The 20,650-nt window shown below is 35.3% G+C and overlaps 1 protein-coding gene across 1 annotated transcript in view; it reads right to left on the reverse strand.

Moving 5' to 3' along the window:
* The window catches only part of DICER1 (dicer 1, ribonuclease type III), a 44,771-nt gene extending 26,362 nt beyond the window's left edge, over positions 1-18,409 (reverse strand). The window contains 9 exon segments of the mRNA XM_010003737.1: positions 2,981-3,453; positions 4,301-4,469; positions 5,779-5,939; positions 6,762-6,896; positions 7,001-7,131; positions 7,532-7,694; positions 8,586-8,775; positions 17,807-17,907; positions 18,337-18,409. Coding sequence (XP_010002039.1) covers positions 2,981-3,453; positions 4,301-4,469; positions 5,779-5,939; positions 6,762-6,896; positions 7,001-7,131; positions 7,532-7,694; positions 8,586-8,729 — 1,376 coding nt within the window. The 5' untranslated portion in view covers positions 8,730-8,775; positions 17,807-17,907; positions 18,337-18,409.
* Between the last annotated feature and the right edge of the window lie 2,241 nt (positions 18,410-20,650).

Raw genomic sequence — 20,650 nt, forward strand, 5'->3', positions numbered from 1 at the left:
AAAGAGGGATGCTCACTTCTCTAAACTCTAAGGAGTGATAACACTTTTCTACAGAGTGATACTCAGCCTACCCAGTAAAATGCTTATTCCTTTTGAAATTAACCCAATGTATCTACAATTAGAGGAACTACATAAATTCTTCAAAAGGAACACTGAGCAGGATCATCTGTGCTCTCAGGTTCCCCCCCTCATTCTTCTTTAGGTTATAGAAGCAAAAAAGGCTCGTTTCTACAGTGTTCTAATTTCACAAAGTAGAAGATTGCTCATATAAATAATATGTTGGATGAGGAACTAGGCATTTATGGATTTAAAAGCATAATTACATTGTGCAATCAGAGTAAATAAGCAGTAGCAGCCTTAGTTGATCTGTTTTCAGCATGGACAGAACCTGGGATTTCTCAACCATAACACTCTTGAGCAGCAGAGCCAATAAAAATCAAGACAAAATATATAAAAAATTACATCCTTAGCACTTATAGCCATCCCAGTATCACTTTGTTTATAGCACATCCACCATTACCAGGTGCTCATCATATCTAAAGGCCAGCCTGCCTCTGTGTACATCCAACAGTAATTCAAACCTTTCCAGTTACATCTCCAGCAGTTCTCTTTCACCTCTAAGATGGATGCTGTGACAGTCCTCAGCTACACATCTACCTACCACCTGCCCACCAAGCTGCTGCCAAACCAGATGGAAAGGCCCAAGTTCTGTATGCAGTCTAGGCTCCCCAGACATATTTAAAAAGTATCGATTAATAATGGTACAAAACCCCTATTTTTTTACATTTCTTTTTCCACATGGCATTTTTGTCAAGTCATAGATCTTCAGGGTCAGTTCTAAGCATTTCAAACATTCCTACTGTATCTCACTTACTATAGAAATGGACAATTAAAACATCTGAAAAAACATTTCACTGTGCTCATCTTGGCAAGTTCTTCAGAAACACTAAAGACTTCAATATTGTGGTTAAAAAAGTATTATTAGTGGTGGGTAACAGGTGTTGTTTTTCAAAGAGGTACAAAAACTTCTGCTTTCAGAACGCCCTCTAAGGAAACTGAAAGACACCACAACGAAAATGGAAGAAAATTGGCCTTTAGAAAATATTTTCTCTTTTGAAAATGAACTTACAGGCATCAGAACTCAACTGTACACATCAAATAAAACAGTGAGCCACTTTGTCATTTGTGTGCAATAATAATAAAAAGGTAAGTTGAGTTTGGGGTGTTATTTTTTTTCTAATTTGTAAAATTTACAATATATGCAATGCCTGTTACTAAATAAAGAGGATAAACTCTAATTACTACTTCAGAGAAAATTCCTAACCATTTCTCCCAGTACAACACATGCCATGGATTTTGCCCTTCTTCGGACATCACAGCCTTCATAAAATGGGATTCTAAGTCTCTAAATACTACCATAATAAATATATTTTAAGAAAAAAATACTTCTGCTTTAACTTAGCTCTGTATAACGATCTGTACTGGATTTCTGGAAGATTGAGTGGTTTTCATATACTAACTCAAACACTCATGACTTCCCTTATTCAACTCATTCCACCTGTGCATACAGAAATAGAGCTACAATCAGCTGAGGTCCTTGAACTAAATGCACTCAACTGAAGTGAGCCTAGAGTGAAGTTTTCCACTGAAGGCTTCCACTCTGAATTCCAACAGCTCAGGTTTGCTGATCATCCCAGTATTTTGAGACAAGTCTGCTAGCTAGCTAAATGTTAAAGACGGCAGAATTCCGTTACCTATTTGATCTAGACAACATATGCTGTCAGGTTCAACAGTAGTTAGGATGTAGTATAGTGCATAAATCAGTCTACAAGAACACACAGTGGAAAAAGAAATAAATTCATAACTTCAAGACAAAATTCACAATTCTGTTTACTTCCTGTAGGATAATTACTCATTTCAGCTCAGCAAGCACTTATCACTTATTTCTTGAGCAGTTATTAACAGAACATGTTCATTCATTGAGTGGCCTAGTCTTCCTCATATCGAGTATTTATGTGAATATATTAAAAATGAAAAAAAGGCAAAGAAAAAAATATGAAGTTCACAAAAACCACATAGGCAAGTCTGTTATGCACTCAAACTATTGACACACGCAAAAAGGTAAACAGAAGTGTCAGATTAAGAGGTATACAGAATGTAATAAACAAATGGCACAGGACATTTAGCACACTATCAAAAAAACCTACCAAAACCTCAAAATCAAGATACGTGAATAAATCAGGTATCATTCATGGTTTGTGGCAAATAGCATTTAACAATTAAGTGTTACATATAACAAACATGAATCACATTCAGGAATAAGAACTGATAAGGGACTGCAAAGGATATCTTGGCAAGTATTCCAGAATTCGTATTTTTCTTGGTGGAGACTGTAAGAAAGTGCTTAGTGTTTGAATGAATAGGTGTTTTATGAACACCAACTGTTAAAGTAGTACTGATAAATTTTAAGAGATATTTGTGTGCTGGCAAAATTGATTTTCTGTAGACTTGAACCATATAATACTGTGTTTTAGTACGGTAATGGTAGAATTTCCAGAAGTACTGAACTTGGAAGGTTAGACAAGTTTCCAGCATCCATGGCAAATCTAAATTTTTAAAAGACTGATTAAGACAAATCAGTACATGGCTATTTTACAAACTAACCACAGTATTTCACATATCGCCTTCTAAAGGAATCAAATTACAAACTCAGGTCCAAAACAAGCCCTTGAGTACAATTTTGAAGACACATCCTTCTCATCCACCCCATATACACATAGCCTGAGGGTAAATTTTTTGTTGTCATTATTCTTTACACAGATCCAGTATCATCTCCTAAAGAAACTTTAAAATAGAATCCAGAAAATACAAGATAATCCCCTACATATTCACAATATTAATATCCATGTGCTGGAAGCTGAGTCTGCCTTCCTAATTATTTTTAAAGGAATTTTATTTTTTTTAAAATAAAAGGTTTTACCTATTTAGAACAACTGCAGTGTATCTTCTTTCCACAAAAATAATTCCACATAAAATATTAGTAAAGGGAGATGGGAAATTAGTCTCTGGCTTCTCTTTCTCCTCAATTTCTTCATCCTCATCATCATCTTCAGAATCACTCCAAGATACATAATTATCCTGATTCCTATTGTTATACCATTCAACACTTTCAAACTGCTGCCGCTCGTATGGTTTATATTTGCGCAAGATTTCAAGCAGCTTTATTACTTTTGGGGTTACAAATTTCAGGTCAAGTGAGGCAGGCGAGAAGTGCTCTTCACAGAGTGCATGTATTTTCCTTAGGAAAGTGTCTGTAAACAATAAAAATTTCCTGTGCAGCTCTTCTTGTTCATGTTTGATATACTTCTGCAGCTCTCTCACCATCATCCCAGCTACCTTATCTGCACACCAGGGTCCCAGAACAACCAACACAGCTCGACAGTCTGACAGTATCTACAACAAATGAATTCAAATATCAGTTCAAAGAGTACATTACTGAATTATTCATTTAAGATTGGGATCTTGTTTATCATACGGCACAATCTTTGTAAGGATTATGACAATTATTATATTGTAAAAATATTTAGCAGTCTGCTTTTGTTATTTAGACGACCTTGGGAACTTTGGTATTTCTAATAGAGCAACTTCCCCCTTCCCACCTAGATTAGTACAGTAAACTTCGAACCTCCTACATTTCTGAATCTAAAAAATAACCAAAGCAAACAGTTTAAAGAATATTTTACAATTTTGTGGAATTGTAATTTTAAATTTACCTTAACATAATTATGCTAAAGAGGAGAACACTTCTTGAGGCAGCTAGATAAACAAAGCAGAAGTTATTACGCTTTATATTTAACATAGGTCTAATAAAATGAATGCTTTACTGGGCATTATTACTTTGTTACTGATACTTGCCAGGGTTTCAAAAGTACCTAATCAGAAAGTTTTACAGTGGCCTTGCAGTCATCTTAGTGAGTCTAGCCTCTCAAAGACCAAAAATTAGGGGTTTGTACATGTGGGTGGAGTAGGAAAAACAGAGAGAACTATACCCTAGTCAGAGTACAGCATAGGCACTTGGGTACCATCAACATCTTACCTAATAGAAAGTTGTTTCCTTCTGACAAGTCAAGTGGTCAGACAAGACTTGCGCTGTTAGTGAGTACTAAAATGAGGAATCTCTTTGTTCAGACACTCTAGACTGGCTAGCTTAGAAAATTCCAGTAATGTAACATACACTACAAAGAAAAATAATCGTGAGACTTCTATTCACTAGGTTTTTCACACAGCTTCATGCCCTTACCTGCTTTGAAATCAATGTAGAATCTCTTTCTTTTGAATGTATAGGTATGTTGCAGTCATTTAGAAAAGCAAGTGCTTCATCCAATTCCTTTAATAATCTTCCATACAATCCACTTTTGTCAGTATATGGTCCACAGTCTACAACAATCTCACATGGCTGAGAAGTATATCTTAATTGAGGGCAAAGAACAAGTTAAACACAGTTTCTGAAAGCCAAGAGCTATTTCAGTCTGTTAAGGTTATACAGCAAATAACAGCAACATGAATTGTATTCATATATATATAAAATATAAATAAATATAAATAAATATATTTCTTTCTCCACCATGAATGAATAATGAACAGTTACACAGTTGAATATTTTACAGTAAAACTTCATTTTAAAATACTTTTCTCCGTAACACATTCTCTAAAAGGGAGGTTAATAAATATCATCACCTTCCTCTCAAATATTGGAGAACTTGAGGCAAAGTAAATTTAATTTACTTGAGCAACATTTTCACTTTTGCTCTTCCAAAGTGTATTTGATATGCCAAACATGATCAACATAATGTAAATTTAGGTCTATGTATAACGTAAGTAAAGTAACTACTGTTCTTGAATGGCAGAGCTATGAATGGAGATTCTTAAAAGCACATGGTTCACCTAAATTCAGAAAAATGCATTTAAACAACACACCCACAAAATACCTGTGCCGGAAGATGAAATAACCATCTTTGACTTTGTCTGAAACTCAGTTCATACAACACAGTACAACTACAAACATGCTACATTTGAATAATTTCACACTAATTTTCCTCTACAACAAATGATCAAAATAACACCACCTTTGTTTTAAACACAATTCATGGGATTCTACATTCTATAAGAACATGGAGGCAAACACACTCTCTGCTCTGCTATTCCAATAGTTTTTACTACTTTCTCTCATCTCCCTCTGTCTTTCAGCCTTATTAATCCAGGCTACCCATTTGAAAATAAAAATAAATATAATGCAACTTTTCTGACATTAAGTATACCTTGTACTGTGAATTTTTCTAGATTAAACAACAACATTCTGGTATACACTGAATATGATCCAGTTCCTCTCCAAATATTGTGGGATGTGAATTTTATAGGTTGGTGGTGCATAGGGCTTTTTTGTTTGTTTGGGATTTTTGGTTTGTTTAGTTTTTGTGGGTCTTTTTAGTTGTTTTGTTGGGTCTTTTTTGTTTTGCTTTGTTGTTTGTTTATTTAAAAAAACAAACCTATAGAATCTGAATATAAAGGCCAATCAGCCTCTATACGTAACTATAAGGAAAGATGGACTTAGCACTGGTTACTCAAAAAGCAATTTAACATTCCCTCCCCACCCCAAAGAGTAGCAAAGGTATCACAAAAATTAACTACAATTTAGGAGGAAATCTTTCTATTGGTTTATTCCTCTCTCCAAAATGAAAATGCAGGCTTCAATTTAACAGTCATAACTGTACAACATACCTGTCTAAGACCACCAAATCAGTTGCAGTTTCAGCATTGCTCTTTAGAATTTTCTCCAGTTTCTGGATCTTCTCCTCTAACTCAGCAGGATCACATTTCCCATTTAAAATTGAAGCTGTTAATCCCAAGATTCGAGGACACAATGGATAATCCTCACAGATCTATGAAGTAAAACAGAATGAAGTACCTTAGGACAAGTATCCTGCAAAACTACCATCAAGCTAGCAGACAGTAAACTTAAACTACTGGAAACTAGTATTTCAATAGCAGGTGTTGGAAAAGGAACAAAATGCTGAATTAATATTTTCTATTTTATTGACTGGAATTAAATCCAGAAATCAAAAAGCATTTTAGCAAGAAACATATTTCAAGGTAATTATCTACAATGTGGAAAAAGATAAAGAAATAAACAGCATTGCACAGAACATCCTTGCCACATTTACAACACACAATACTTCCATGTAATGTAAAAACTAAAGTATTATATAAAAACAAAACACATGGTCCAGTTAAAATTGAAGAGAGATCTGGAAAGACATCTACTATGCAGGCTTCTCATACTGTATAAACCAAATACCACACAGAGCTAAGAATATTCCAAAAGAGCCATACCAACCTGTTTAGTGTTTTAAAAATGGTAAAAACTGATTAGCACATCTCATTTCCAAACTAAGCTATTTTATCAATTAATTCACAAAATGTCTATAATTCCATAAATTTAGCTTCTCTTCTGTATTAGTGCAAGATTTTTATTTAATCCTCACTGTAAAATACAGTAAATACACTATTTTTCCATCTCATACAATTACTGAAGTCTTTATTCATTTCAGTAATTTTGTAGTCCCGTAACATGCTAAAATCTGGTTCCACCAATATTTTTATTTGGCAGCAAAAACCTGCCTTAAATGGTTCCCACGTCTTCAGCCTTGTCATCTGACTTCTCCTTAACTGAGAATCATAACATTCATGCAATGGAAACCCACCTTCATAATTTCACGGTATGGGTGATCCTGGATTGCAAGATGGCACTCATCAAACACCAGAAGATTAATATTTGACAGGGATAAATACTCATTTCTCAAAACAGTCAAAGCAACATGACATGTCATAACCAGAACCTAGATTGAAAAAAACCACCAGTCAGCATAAGAAAAGTGCAGGTTTCTGAGCAAGTCTAACTGTAGGCTCTGCTTATATTTATAGTTTCTACTTTATACATTACCTGATGCTTAGAGAATTCCTGACTCCACTTCTCTTTTGTCCATGATTCAGTTGTCTCTAAACTTGAATACTCTCCCACTTTAAGATCTGAATGTGTCCTGACAGCTGACACTTGTTGAGCAACTTGATTTGCTTAAGAAAAAAAATGAAAATCTCAATCACATAAAGATCTTTACTTACATTGATTTTCAAGATGCTTGTCATATAACCTAGCATCATGTTTCACAACAAAGCTTACGCTAATGTTACATCAGGTGCACATGGCACCTGCCTTCATGTAAGACCACAGCAAGGAAAGAGATGGGTAACTAAATTGCACTTTAGATTCAACATTTTCATTTTAAACCACGAATGGAAGATACCATGAACAGGTTGTAATATAAGCAAAAGATAAAAGGTATCACATTCTTTAATCAGTTTAGCAAAAGTTTCCTGCAACTTTGCTTTCACACAAAGTAATTCCTTCTTTTAAGGAATATTCTGTGGAAATATTAGCAGCATATTTAGGAAATTAGTATTCTTTTTCCCTTACCTGAGTTGACCAAGAACACAGTTCTTTTTCCATTTTTGTTGAAATCTCCCCTGATCTGATAGGACAGCTCTTTAGTGAGTAGTACTGCAATAAAAGTCTTCCCTGAGCCAGTGTTTAAGCAAACTATTGTATTATGATCCAAAGCTGCTTCAAGCAGTTCAACCTAGGTTAAAAAATAATAACACCCTTACTTGCAGGAATGTATTGAAAATACTGACAGAAAAAAATAACACAAGTGGTAAATAAACTGAAGACAAGTCAATAGTATCTGAAGATATTCCATAGAATTAACATTTCTTTCACAATGTATTTTCAGTCTTTCAAAAAATATTAATACATACTATATATAGTCTAGCTTCTAAATCTAAAATCCTTCAGCATCACAATTTGCTGCTATGTTGTCGCTTTCTGACTATATCTTTTTAATAAATCATTCTGTTGCTAGACACACTGCATGAAGAAAGAAGGTAGAGCTTTTAAATCTACCTATATACAGCACTTCAGCCAAATCAGCAAGTATATTTGCTCATGGTGATCTAAGCTTTTCAGAAATGCCAGCACAATGTTAGCTTTCCTCTGCCATGCAAAGAGAATTGAAATTCTAGAACTCAGGAATAGCTTTTCCTAACAAAATGAAAATCAGAGTGCTTTGATGGGATTTCTGACATGACTGAGCTGCTTTGACCAGTATGTGAACCAAAAATCAAGATTTACCATGTAGAAGACAGAAGCATTTAATTGAGATGCGCAGTGTTATGTTTACTGTATTTGTCCCTAACAGCATTTTGCAGACAGCAGCAATAGAATACTCAACTTAAAAGTTGTTCTGCCTGTTAGAGAAAACTGAGGAGAGGGCACGGGATATTACAAGTATAAGACACAGCCAAGCTAAAGAAAGAGACACAACTCCCAACAGGTGGAGCTCTGAAGGAGACATGCTTAGACTGTGTGCAACATTGTACATTTTCCAGCTGCACTGAGGATTCTTCTATTAAAGTTAATGGATTTCATTGTACCTTTTTTGACATTACTGTATTAAAAAAATGAGTAGTACCTGATATTTTCTTGGCGTGTAAATGTTATCATGAATTGCTTCTTGTTGCCATGGTAATCCAAAAAATGGACCCATTGGGGAGGAAGCAGGGGTCATGAGCTGCAGTCCCGCCATACTGAGGGATTGCAAAGCAGGGCTTTTCATTCATTCATCCAGTGTTTCTTTCATTGCATTTTTGTTCCAGCACAGCCTACTATGAGAAGAAAAAGAAACAGTATTAGATATAGTGATAATACAAAGTAAGAAAATTTATTCTAAAAAAAGGAAATTATTTTACTTTCAGTATATGCTAAATCTCACACCATTTTCAGCAGAAAATCCAAGTTTTAAATTTACAGGCATTTTTCCACTTTAAGATGTGTATTCATCAAAATATCAAAGAAATTCAAAAGGAGCTGTTCTTTAAAGGGGAAAGTTCATTAAAGGCATTTGGATTTACACACATAAATTTCAGAATAAAGTTCCATTTATGTTCTGACAGAATCCCATTCAAATATCTTTAAGAACAATTTTTTAAAAATAAAGCTGTTTTAGTTTTACTTCAAGAAAGAAAAATATTTACTAGAGCACAGGCATAAATTAGTATCATATTTTCCATTTTTCTTTCCAACCAGGAAGTCCCTATGATCAGTCAAGTTTGACATACATACACACAACAGGAACGTCATTCTAATCAGCAAGGAAAGTACAGGAACTACACAAGAACATCAGTTATTTCCATATCAACATATTCTGATAAGCTTATCTGCTTAAGGAACTGAGAGAAGTATTATAAATAAATGCTGATGACTCTGGTACGTGTCCCTTTCTCCATTAGTCCTTATCAGGTTAACCATCAATTTCTAGAAAGATATTCTAATTGATAAACAAACAAACCATTCACAACTTGATGACAGTTATGCACTGGAAAACACTTTTCTACTAAGGCTATGAAGTCCTCATCACTGGGAGTTTTTTTAAATGTTTGCTACCTCTCTGCAACAACCACAGTACACCAATTTTTAAAAAATCAATTCTACCTTGCCCAACGAAACTGATTAAATCCTGATGATACAGAAAAATACTGGTGAACTACAATACTTGCCCTACCTTGAAATCAGTTACATACCCTATTCAACAAAACAACATTTTCAGAAGTTTATCATAGAATGTCAGGTTGGAAAGAACCTCAAGGATCATTTGGTGCAACCTTTCTAGGTAATACTAGTTTATATGAGATGGCTCAGCATGCTGCTCAAGCTGAGACTTAAAACTCTCCAATATGGGGGAATCTACCACTTCCCTTGGAAGACTGTTCCAATGTTTGACTGTCCTCATGGTGAAAAATTTACCTCTGTCCAACCTGAATCTCCCCTGGAGCAACTTGTGCCCAATACCCCCTGTCTTTTCCATGTGACTCCTTGAAAACAGGGACTCTCCATCTTCTTGGTAGCCACCCTTTAAGTACTGGAACATTGTAATAAGGTCTCCCTGAAGCCTTCTCTTATCAAGGCTGAACAAACCCAGTTTTCTCAGCCTTTCCTCATATGGCAGGTTCTCTAGTACTCTGATCATAGTTGTGGCCCTTCCCTGGACCCTATCCAGCCTGTCTTAAAAAGTTATTTTCCTCAGAATTCCTAAAGGCTCTACATGCATTTTAGCATCAATCTCAATGAGAAATGCATAAAATTAACAATGCTTTCAAATGTAATAACTCAGCAGAAATACATAGGGAAAACCTAATTATCATCCTATTTAATAGAAATGTCCATGGTTTTTCTATATCACAGGGAAGTTCATTCATTTTTGCAAATGTGCAGGAGGGAAGAAAAACAAGAAGAATTATATGGCATTGAATAGAATATTAACTATTAATACTTATGAGAAATAACTAATTTGAGAGATTACAATTAAAATAGTAAAAGGGGTTTTTTTAAGTACTCATTTATTTTTGTACTAACATGAGTTCGTGAGGCCACATCTGGAGTATTGTGTCCAGTTCTGGGCCCCTCAGTTCAAGAAGGACAGGGAACTGCTTGAAAGAGTCCAGCGCAGAGCCACAAAGATGATTAAGGGAGTGGAAAGGCTGAGGGAGCTGGGTCTCCTTAGCTTGGAGAAAAGGAGACTGAGGGGTGACCTCATCAATGTTTACCAATACGTAAAGGGTGAGTGTCAGGAAGATGGAGTTAGGCTTTTTTTCAGTGATGACCAGTGATAGGACAAGGGGTAATGGGTTCAAATTGGAGCATAGGAGGTTTAAGGTGAATATCAGAAATATTTTTTTTTACTGTGAGAGTGACAGAGCACTGGAACAGGCTGCCCAGAGAGGTTGTGGAGTCTCCTTCACTGGAGACATTCAAAACCCGCCTGGACATGTTCCTGTGTGATGTGCTCTAGGTGACCCTGCTCTGGCAGGGGGGTTGGACTAGATGAACTTTCGAGGTCCCTTCCAACACCTAGGATTCTATGATTCTATGAAATGTCATTTAACATCATCTTCAACTAATAAAACATAGTGGCTCTTTGTTGCATATTCACATTTTTAAGTTACATATTGTACATGTCAAAACACTTAACTAATATTAACTATGAGAATCTCTGACAAAAGAGATCAGAACAACTCACTCTAGTTTTCCAACTCAGGTATATCTTGTAAAATAAAGAGAAGGCAATATATTGAATTACATGATCACTTCTCTTGCAGATTCATGCAGAAGTAATGGCACCTTATAGGAAGTAGTCAGAGATAAAGGTTTGTCTCAGTTTTTTTCTGAAGGGATAGGGGGATTCCCGAAGGCCACCTGGTTAAATTGAAGTAACATCATTGTGTTTCATTATAAAGAAATCTTTCTCTTCTGAAGACAAACATTCAGGAGTAAATGCTACTTCGTGAAAGATGGTAAACACATCTTCCTGATCTTTGGCTCAGAAATCAAGGTACTTCCCCCTCCATTGAAAACAGTATTTCTTCACTAGGAGAACCATTTTGATATTGCTGGAATCTTCTCTGATATTAAAATTTCAGCTTCACAAAAACTATGAGGGTGAGAAGACTCCAGAAATTCAAATGTTCATTGTTTTGCTTGTTTTCTTAAAAAGAGAAAATGTACATTTTCACAGGACACACTAAAGAATGCTCATTATATTTAATCCATGGGGCTTTTTTTGAGCTGCTTTTCATAACTCTTCAAACTCAGGCAAATATTTTCATTTATTTTTTCACTCCTGTAACCTAAACTACCTAAGCCTGAGCCTTTCAGATTATCTAAATAGATAATATGGATCAAAAATATATTGTTTTATTTAGCTGCAAATAGAAAACATACCCAACACACATCATAAGTAATATGTTGTTATACATTTCAGTTATAATACAAGAAGACACCTGTAGATTTTTAAATTGTCCTTATACATTTCAAACAATGCATACAAGAATATGCAGGTTCTGTTCTAACAATTCAACTGGTAACTTTATAGAGCAATCAAATCTGGCACAACTTAAAGATGTTGTGGTTCAATCCCTCTTTGGAAGTAGTGGTTTCATGACTGTCCTTCCACTGGAACTCCATGGGTTTGGGCACAGCACATAACTAGCAGGAAAGCTTTGTATATGCTACACAGTTGCATGTAGAAAGGACGATCATCCTTGACATTCTGATCTATTGAGCACTTGCACATCAATTGTACTGATGTTAATCAGTATGTGACTAACCAAATTGCTTCAGTCATGTGCATGATACACAATCTTCCCCAACCACTGGCAGAAAACATCTGAAAACGCTGGGCACAGAATCACAGAATATTAGAATAATTCACATAAGGGAAACTTTTATATGAACTGACAGGTTAGGCGTTCGTTCCCACCTCCCCTCCCTCCAAGCTTATAGATGAAACTCCCTTTTAATATAGCTTCTCTTTTTATCTTCCCGTGAGTATAACACTAGTTGATGACAAAAAAAAAATATTTTGACAAACACAACTTTATAATTACTACAGTATTTTGTTGCAATGATCTCAGACATGTTTCTCTACTTAAATATAGCAACCAACAAGGAAACACAATTACTGCTTGCTTTGTTTAAAATAAGACCTGGTCACAGCCATCATAATTGCTCAAGGTTAGAAGGTTAGAACCCATGAAGTTTTTGCATAATAAAAGCTAAAGTCGATTCCTCAATCATTCTTTTATCTCAGCACAGCCACATGAGTTTTACAAATCCCTTCAGATCAGCAGTGTCTCCTCTTTATTTACTATTCAACCTATTTTGTGTTTTCTTTTCAGATCATAAGTAAAACTTTGGGAACACAAAGCTATTATATCACATCACCAGGAGGGAATAAGGAATGAAAATTAACCTTATTTGAGAAGACTGCTAAAAAAACCCAAAACAAACCGAGCATAGGATCTAATATTCAGAAATAAGCATATCTCTTTTGCTACACACTTCATGCCAGTGACACTGTGTTAGCTACCCCACTGCAAGTAGCAAGGGGATTTATACTTACATATTCCAGCTATGAAACAACTCTATATACTCTAAACTACACTAAACTACTGTCCTGAAGTACCATTGTCTCATTGGGATCAAAACGGATTCTCAAAAAAACCTCCGAAGTGCAAAGGAAGAGGTGCATGCACATTTGTAACTAGAAAAGTAAACACAAGCGAAAAACATTGCCTGCCACTGTTAACCATACCTTTACTACCCTGCAATCTCACCAGAAAAAAACAACAACACAAACACAAAAAAGATAATTTGGCTATGATAAGCTGCAAGATCAATTAGCACAGTAACACTGAACCTTGCATGAGGCAGAACACACTTGTAATAGCTTAAATTCTTTCCCACTGTGTGCTAACTCAGGTAAAAAAAAACCCAAACATTTTCTTCCCTAAACCATCAGTGCTACTTCCTGCTGTATTGAAGTTTCCTAGCCCTGGCCTTCGTTTGTTTCATTTGTATTGGAAGTATATAAGATCTGACAAGACCAATGACAATGTTATTACAGGAATAAGCCACAATAATGAAGTAATTGCATAATTCTAAGTCTCTATTTCAATAGCAAGGAAAAATATCAAGTTCTTCAATAAAAGAAAAGCAGTACAGGACCATCTAGAAATAAAAAGGGAAAAAACACATCTAGTTGAACAGATTTTAAATTGAAAACATTTGAGATAGAAGTAAATGTGTTCAGAATTTGTGGGCAGAAGTCAACTGAAGCCAGCTAACACACTAGCTAACAGGGAAGCGAAGAACCACAAGAAACTAGTCCTGCTCAGCCACTATCAGTAACAAAGATGCCTTCTGAGATGCTCCACCTTTATTCTCTGCACTATTTTGCAACTTCATAGAACAAGAAACTCTAAGAAATTGATGAAGCTGAATTTGGAGGGAAAAACACAGGAAACAAGTCCTGGTTCCTATGGCTTTAGACTAAGTTACAGAAATTAGACTAAGCAGTGTTCAAGCTTATCTGTTCTTTTAAAATAATACTGTAAGGTCCAGTTCCATGGCTATCAATCTTGATAGTTTTAAGAGCAAAATTCACAACTTTATGTCCTTACTTTAATACACGTTTATGTTAACAGACAGTGAATTGCAGAGTTAAAACTAACCCCTTGTTCTACAATATAAAAAACTTTCAGAAGGGCACAAGGTCGAGAATGAACAGTTAGCAACATTTCCTAGCAGTTTCTTCCAGTCTACAATAATTCTGGAATTCTAGTGTAGGTTATTCAGTCACAGGATTGTATGCAAGTTGAATCAGTCCATTGCTGCACAAAAAAAAATGTCAAAAAAACCCACTGAAGAATACAAGCCAAACCAAGTACGGCACTCACCTTGAATAAGACATTATAAATCTATCCCTGCCTCAAGGACTGTTTTAAAACATTTACAGAATGACACTCTGAAATAATCAGATACTAGAGCCCTGGTGATGAATCTTTCAAGTTTTTACCACCATTTGCATGCCCAGTATGTGTTATATTCATGCCAAGGTAATGCAAAAATACAATTATCTTCTATTAACAACAAAAAATTACTAGTGCTATATGCAGTGTACTTCATCTGCTTTTTTCACCAACACTAAATTCGTAAACAACATAATCCAGAACACAAAATTATTTCTAATGCTGTAGGTTTTTACCTTTTACCAGGAATGTCCAATTTATTCTCTAAAAACATGCTCAGGATTAGCAAAAAAAAGTTAGCCTCTAAGGGTGGGGAAAAAAACTCCACTTACTCTAAAGTAAATACACCACAATCTATAAATAAAAATATTAATAGAATCTTGCTGTTTGAATATTCTGTGACATGAACACCTAAAGTCTGAATATCACTTTCTTTACAGTAAGTTTTATGTCCAAATGCTACATGAAGCATTAAGTTGCTGAAAGATCTAGCACAGAAAATTCATACTTAGGTAATGGAAGAATAAATAAAAAGAAAACCGTAAAATAGCACCAATGTAAAATACAAAGTAGAAAATGAATGTAAATGCTAACCTACAAAATGTAAAATATTCACTGAGGACATTCTACACCAGTAACTGCAGAAGTCTACAGTAAAGTGATGACTTCTTACACTACAGTCATTCACTGGCAAGAATTGATTTTGCTTAAGTGAAAGTCAACACACAAGATTCCTACATCATCTGATTTCTCAATTTGATTTTAAAAGTATACCTTTTAAAAGGATTTTACTTTTCCTCTGATAATTCAGAAGCATTACAAAAGCCTATTTTGTGAATATTATTCCTGTAACTTCAGTTCTTTTAGTGAACTTAAAATCCAAAACAAATACACCCAGTTTTAATTTGCAAGAAAAAAGCCCAAAACTCAGACATCTCAGAAACAAGTGAAAAAGTTCCATTTTCATGGGAAAACCCTTCATTTTGCAGTTGATTAATGTTCAAAGTATCCTCAATATCATTGAGATTTCTACACCCAACTCAAAATGCAAACTTTTTAAATTACATTATTCGGTGCAGAAGGAAGGTTTAAAGAAAGAAAATACTGTCAAACACTATCATTCAGAAATCTTATATTATGCTATCTTTGACATAGTAAACAGCTGCATGAGTCACTCTTTGACTGCTATCCTTCAAATACCTTTATATGCAAAGCCTAACAGCAGCTTTTATATTTGATCATATAATATTCTTAAAAGGGGAAAAAAACCCGAAAAAACATATTTAAGATTGGTTTCCTTTCAAGGAGGGTAAACAGAATGCATAAACGCTTACAAAGCTCAATTGCAAGCATTCCTATAAAAACCAGCTTCCCTGGTTTCCCTAGTACAATCATCAATATTCACTGTGAATGTTCATTTTGAACTAGAAGAATTTAATTAGTTGTATTTTTCTGGAAAAGAACAAGTCTAACAGCAAAAGCAGAACATTGGTCTTCTCTACTAGCTCACCAAAACACACCAAAGCAGCAAAATTAGCCTTTGGTAACGGGCTGTTCAGAAGTGTCACAGAATCACAGAACTGCTCTGACTGGACAAGACCTTTAAAATCCTGGAGACCAACCATTAACCTAACTCTACCAAGTTCAGTGCTAAACCACATTCCTAAGCACCACATCTAAGTCTTCTAAACACCTCCAGGGAGGCTGAATCAAATACCTTTCTGGGCAGACCATTCCAGTGTTTAATAACCCTTTTGGTGAAGAAGTTTCTTGTAATATCCAATCTAAACCTCCCCTGGTGCAACTTCAGACCATTTCCTCTTGTTCTCCTGCTTGCGACAAAGGTGAAGAGACCAAATCTCACCTTGCAACGACCCCCTTTCAGGTAGTTATAGAGAGCAATAAGATCCCACTGCAGCCTACTTTTCTCCAGGCTAAACACCATCAGTTCCTTCAGATGCTCCTCATTACACTTGTTCTCCAGACCCTTCATCAGCTTCACTGCACTTCTTTGGACTCTCTCCAGCACCTCATTAAAGGCTTATTAAATGAAGATTACATTGAGGCTCTACATTTTATTCTACAGCACTCCTACAAGAAATGCAGTATAGTTAACAGCTGGAATTCCTGGCAGACTCCTCCTAAACTACCATATATAGGAAGAGACATGACACTTAGCAGAGTCAAACAAACACACAACCCTTAAGCCCTTCACCTAGTGTTCAGTCACCAGTTTGACCAAACCTGGATTTTAGGCAAAAGCCTAATAAAAACACCCTTTGTTGCTATCAATCTAGCTCTATCAACAGAGCCAGCAAGATACAGTTCACACCAAAGTAACAATGCCATACATTTTAAGGGTTTCTAAAGCAAAAGAATTAGACCACAATGTCTCAGCATAACATACAAGGGCTGTAGGACACTTACCAGTACAGAAATAAAAAGTGAAAACAAACCTCAGTTTTCTAGCCTATCTATAGTGAACCAGTACATACGGTTAGAAGGGGGATGATTTTCCTTTAACAAATACATACATGCAGACAGATTCTGGAACAAACTAAATGATGTCTATAATGACCTGTGGAACAGTCCTGACTATATAGCTTGCTTAATCAGTCGTGCAAAACTGGTGCTATACAGTCCTTTTACCTCCTTAAACCATAGGACAAAAGACAAAATGTGTAGTGTGTGGCACCTAAGATGCAATGCAAGGTGAGGACCAGTGTATTGAAATATTCTGCCTTCCCTATGTTATCAAACTACATAACAATTTTTCTTCTACACAAATTTAGTCTGATAGCTTCTTCTGTTTTTGCTGAACTCATGATTCCAACTGAAGCACATTACTGAAACTAAGGCCTTAATTTACCTGTAATTTACTTTCCTCACCATTTACTTTGTATCTCTTATCTGGAACAACATATAAATTAAATTCTAATTCTAATCCTTCATATCTCCTCTTTCCCCCTTTTTAAAAAAAAATTGATTGTATTTCACCAATACAACAACATTTAAATATAAAACCCACAAGACATTTAAACACACACATCATTCCTTTTTAAAAAAATAAATTTCTAAACATATTCAGCTTCATAAGAAATATCAAAGCATGCAATTCATGACAAACACCTTTATCTATGTATCTAACCCCTGTATCTAACTGTAGCCACTTTCATTACTCTTTCCAAAGAAATTCACAGTAATTTCTATAGCCTCACACATGGAAGTTAGCTTAAGGTCCATAAGAAGTTTTAAATGCAAAACAGGAGAATACAGTGAAGTGATACATAAAAACCTTCTTCTCTCATGCTACAAAGCATAGTCTTACCGTTTTAATTTCTGCAGTCTCTGTTTTTATGCTTCCCAAACTGCATTTTGACATCATTATACCAGCTTGTAGATTAATCACATAATTTTCAAGCTTCGGCTCTTAAAAACAAAAACAACAAAACCTATGAACTACAAAATGCAATTAATAGAGTAAACTCATGAAAAAGCAATAAGCATCTCTTCCTAAATACATGTATTTTTAAATAAAAGTTAAATTATTGTGCAATTAAGATGGTGATTTGTAGAAAAATACATTTAGCTATATAAGTAAAATTAGGAAAGACACAACAAAGAACTTTGTAGATATCTTAGCTATACTATAAAACAAAACAAAAATCTAAATAGATCTACATCTTCACCTATAGTATGAGTTCTTCCAGACCTAAAAAGACAGATTCTGAAGTCAATTTTTAAAAGATAAATACTGACAACTTAAATGCAAAATGGATCTTGATGAAAATTTCTACTCAAATCAGTTGCACAAAGTTAACGACTCTCCCAAGATTACTTCAGTATGTTCGTTTTTACCTCAAATGCTGATGCTGAGCTTTTCCAGAGTCTCCAAGCCTTTAATTTTGTTTCACCCTAGGTAACCTAAAAGGCAATATAAAAAGAGAGCATTTTAACATGAACTGCCATAAAAATCAATTGTGCCATGTGGTAGTCTGCTTTCTTGCATTTTAATATTTAGCTCTGTAGCAACAGCACATGGTCCTTCAAAATCTAATTATCATATGTCCTTTTTTGGCTAGGGATACAGACAGTCGTGCCTGAAAGACCAGCCTTAAGAGTGCTCAGGAGATATTTGCATATTTTATCCGCTAAAGTAATTGCTAGCTGAGTCCAACTAGATTTACAGTTTTCCTCCCCTGTGCTCCCTCCACATTTCACCTAATACAGTAACAAAATCTTGAAGAAACTTATCATTCAATACATTTAAAAAAAAAAAATCTAAAAGAATGGATGTGTATGAAGAGAACAAAATAAACAGTGTTTTATTATTCAACAGTAATATGTATGGAGTGCAGCATAAAAATCTGATTAGTACCGTGTTCACATACAAAACAGACCTACAAAAATTTTATTCCCAGGGCTACTTTTACACTTGTGTTTGCACGATACACACAGCCTTTTTTTTCTGCAGAAAATACAGCAAATTGAAGCTAAGACATGGAAACTAGAACTTAAATTTATTATAAGTCCCTTTTATGCCAAGGTTAATAATTTATTCACCACCTCTAAAACACAAACCAGAATTCATATTCCATTGAACCAGAAAATGGCCTAACAATAGAAACCTGTCACACTTCTAGTAATAATATAGAAATATATTCCACATTTGAAAAAAAAAGCAGAAAGGCACAATATAGCATTTAGTTACCCCACCATACAACAAACATGAACAGGAAAAAAAAGGTTCAATACAGTCAGTAAAGATAACGTCATATATGGCTTTACATAGCAAATTTCACAGAATCACAGAATCATTAAGGTTACATTTACTTTATTCCCTAATTGTAGATGGCAAACAAAAAGCATACAGATCAGCAGGTAAGATCTGGGAGAACCAAAAAAAGCATGTTATTCTCCACCAAACCCAACAATTTCCTTTGGCACATCAAAGCTGTTAATCGATTGGCAGACATGAATTACAGTAGGCCCTTTTAATGCCTAAGCCAACATAAAACCAGACAGGCCACATTCCTGAGATGCAGTCAAGTTCTAGTACAAAACAGCGAGCTTCTATCACATTAGCATCTAAATGGTGCTGGTTCGCCCACTTAGACAAAAGCCTGTTGCGGTAGACGGCCAATCCTTCCCCTCTGCAGGCCAAAGGCATCCGCAGCTTGCCAAGGATCCCAGCCAAATCACAGAGAGGGGCCACCACAGCACTCACCACACCCAACCACTCCAGCATTTATTAACTGTAACACTGGAGCCCAATCTGAGGATTTTTTACCACATTAAAGAAAACATTTTCTCTCCCTCGTTTTGCTCTACAGTGACTAAAGATCTTCTTAAAAGAAAGCAGAAGGGACAAAAAGGAAAAAATTACACTGACATCCCCAATAATTACATTTCTAGAATGCTTCCTATGAAACAGTAACATTGCCATCTATTATTTTGTTTTCTCAAAAAGGCTTCTATTAAAAGCTCAATGTTCACGTTTTACCTAAAGGTACAATGTGAGGGTTCCAAGGTAACTAGCCATTTGGAGTGTCTAACACAACACAAGCACATCAAATAAGCAAAGAATAAAGCAACAAAACAAATTTAAAAAAAAAAAAAAAAACCAGAAAGAAAAGAAAAATCAGTTCCTACAAAGACACCAAGAGAAGCATCCAAGAAGTGACACACCAGTCACTTCTGCAAATCTCCAGTGCTCCAGTAATCTGCAAGTGACCACCAGTTACTTCTACAAATCTCAGCCCAGACCTTCAAGCATCTTGGCTATTTGCTACTTAAACATTTGACAATACAAAACCCAAGTATCCACATGTATCAAAGAAGAACGTAGCAACAGGTTTATTTTTGTTTCCTGGTTTTGTAACTTAGTATTTGGAAAGAATCATATTAATGTGATACCTAGTTGTTGCTATTAAAAGAGATTGCCAGAAAAAGGACAGAAATCAGACATAAAAGACCTACATGCAATAGGCTGAATCTGAGACACAGCTTATCAGCATTCTTGCTCGTGAACATCTTAGCCAGTTTGAAATTAAACAACTAGCCCCTCCATCCCAATAGTGATGGCAATTTTTAATTAAACCCATTATTCAAGCTTAACAACTTGCAAATGAAGTTTTTATCTTGCAAGAAGATCTATGCAATTGGACTCAAA

Source organism: Chaetura pelagica, unplaced genomic scaffold (genome assembly GCF_000747805.2).
Source record: "Chaetura pelagica isolate M959 unplaced genomic scaffold, ChaPel_1.0 scaffold48, whole genome shotgun sequence".
Taxonomy (NCBI): domain Eukaryota; kingdom Metazoa; phylum Chordata; class Aves; order Apodiformes; family Apodidae; genus Chaetura; species Chaetura pelagica.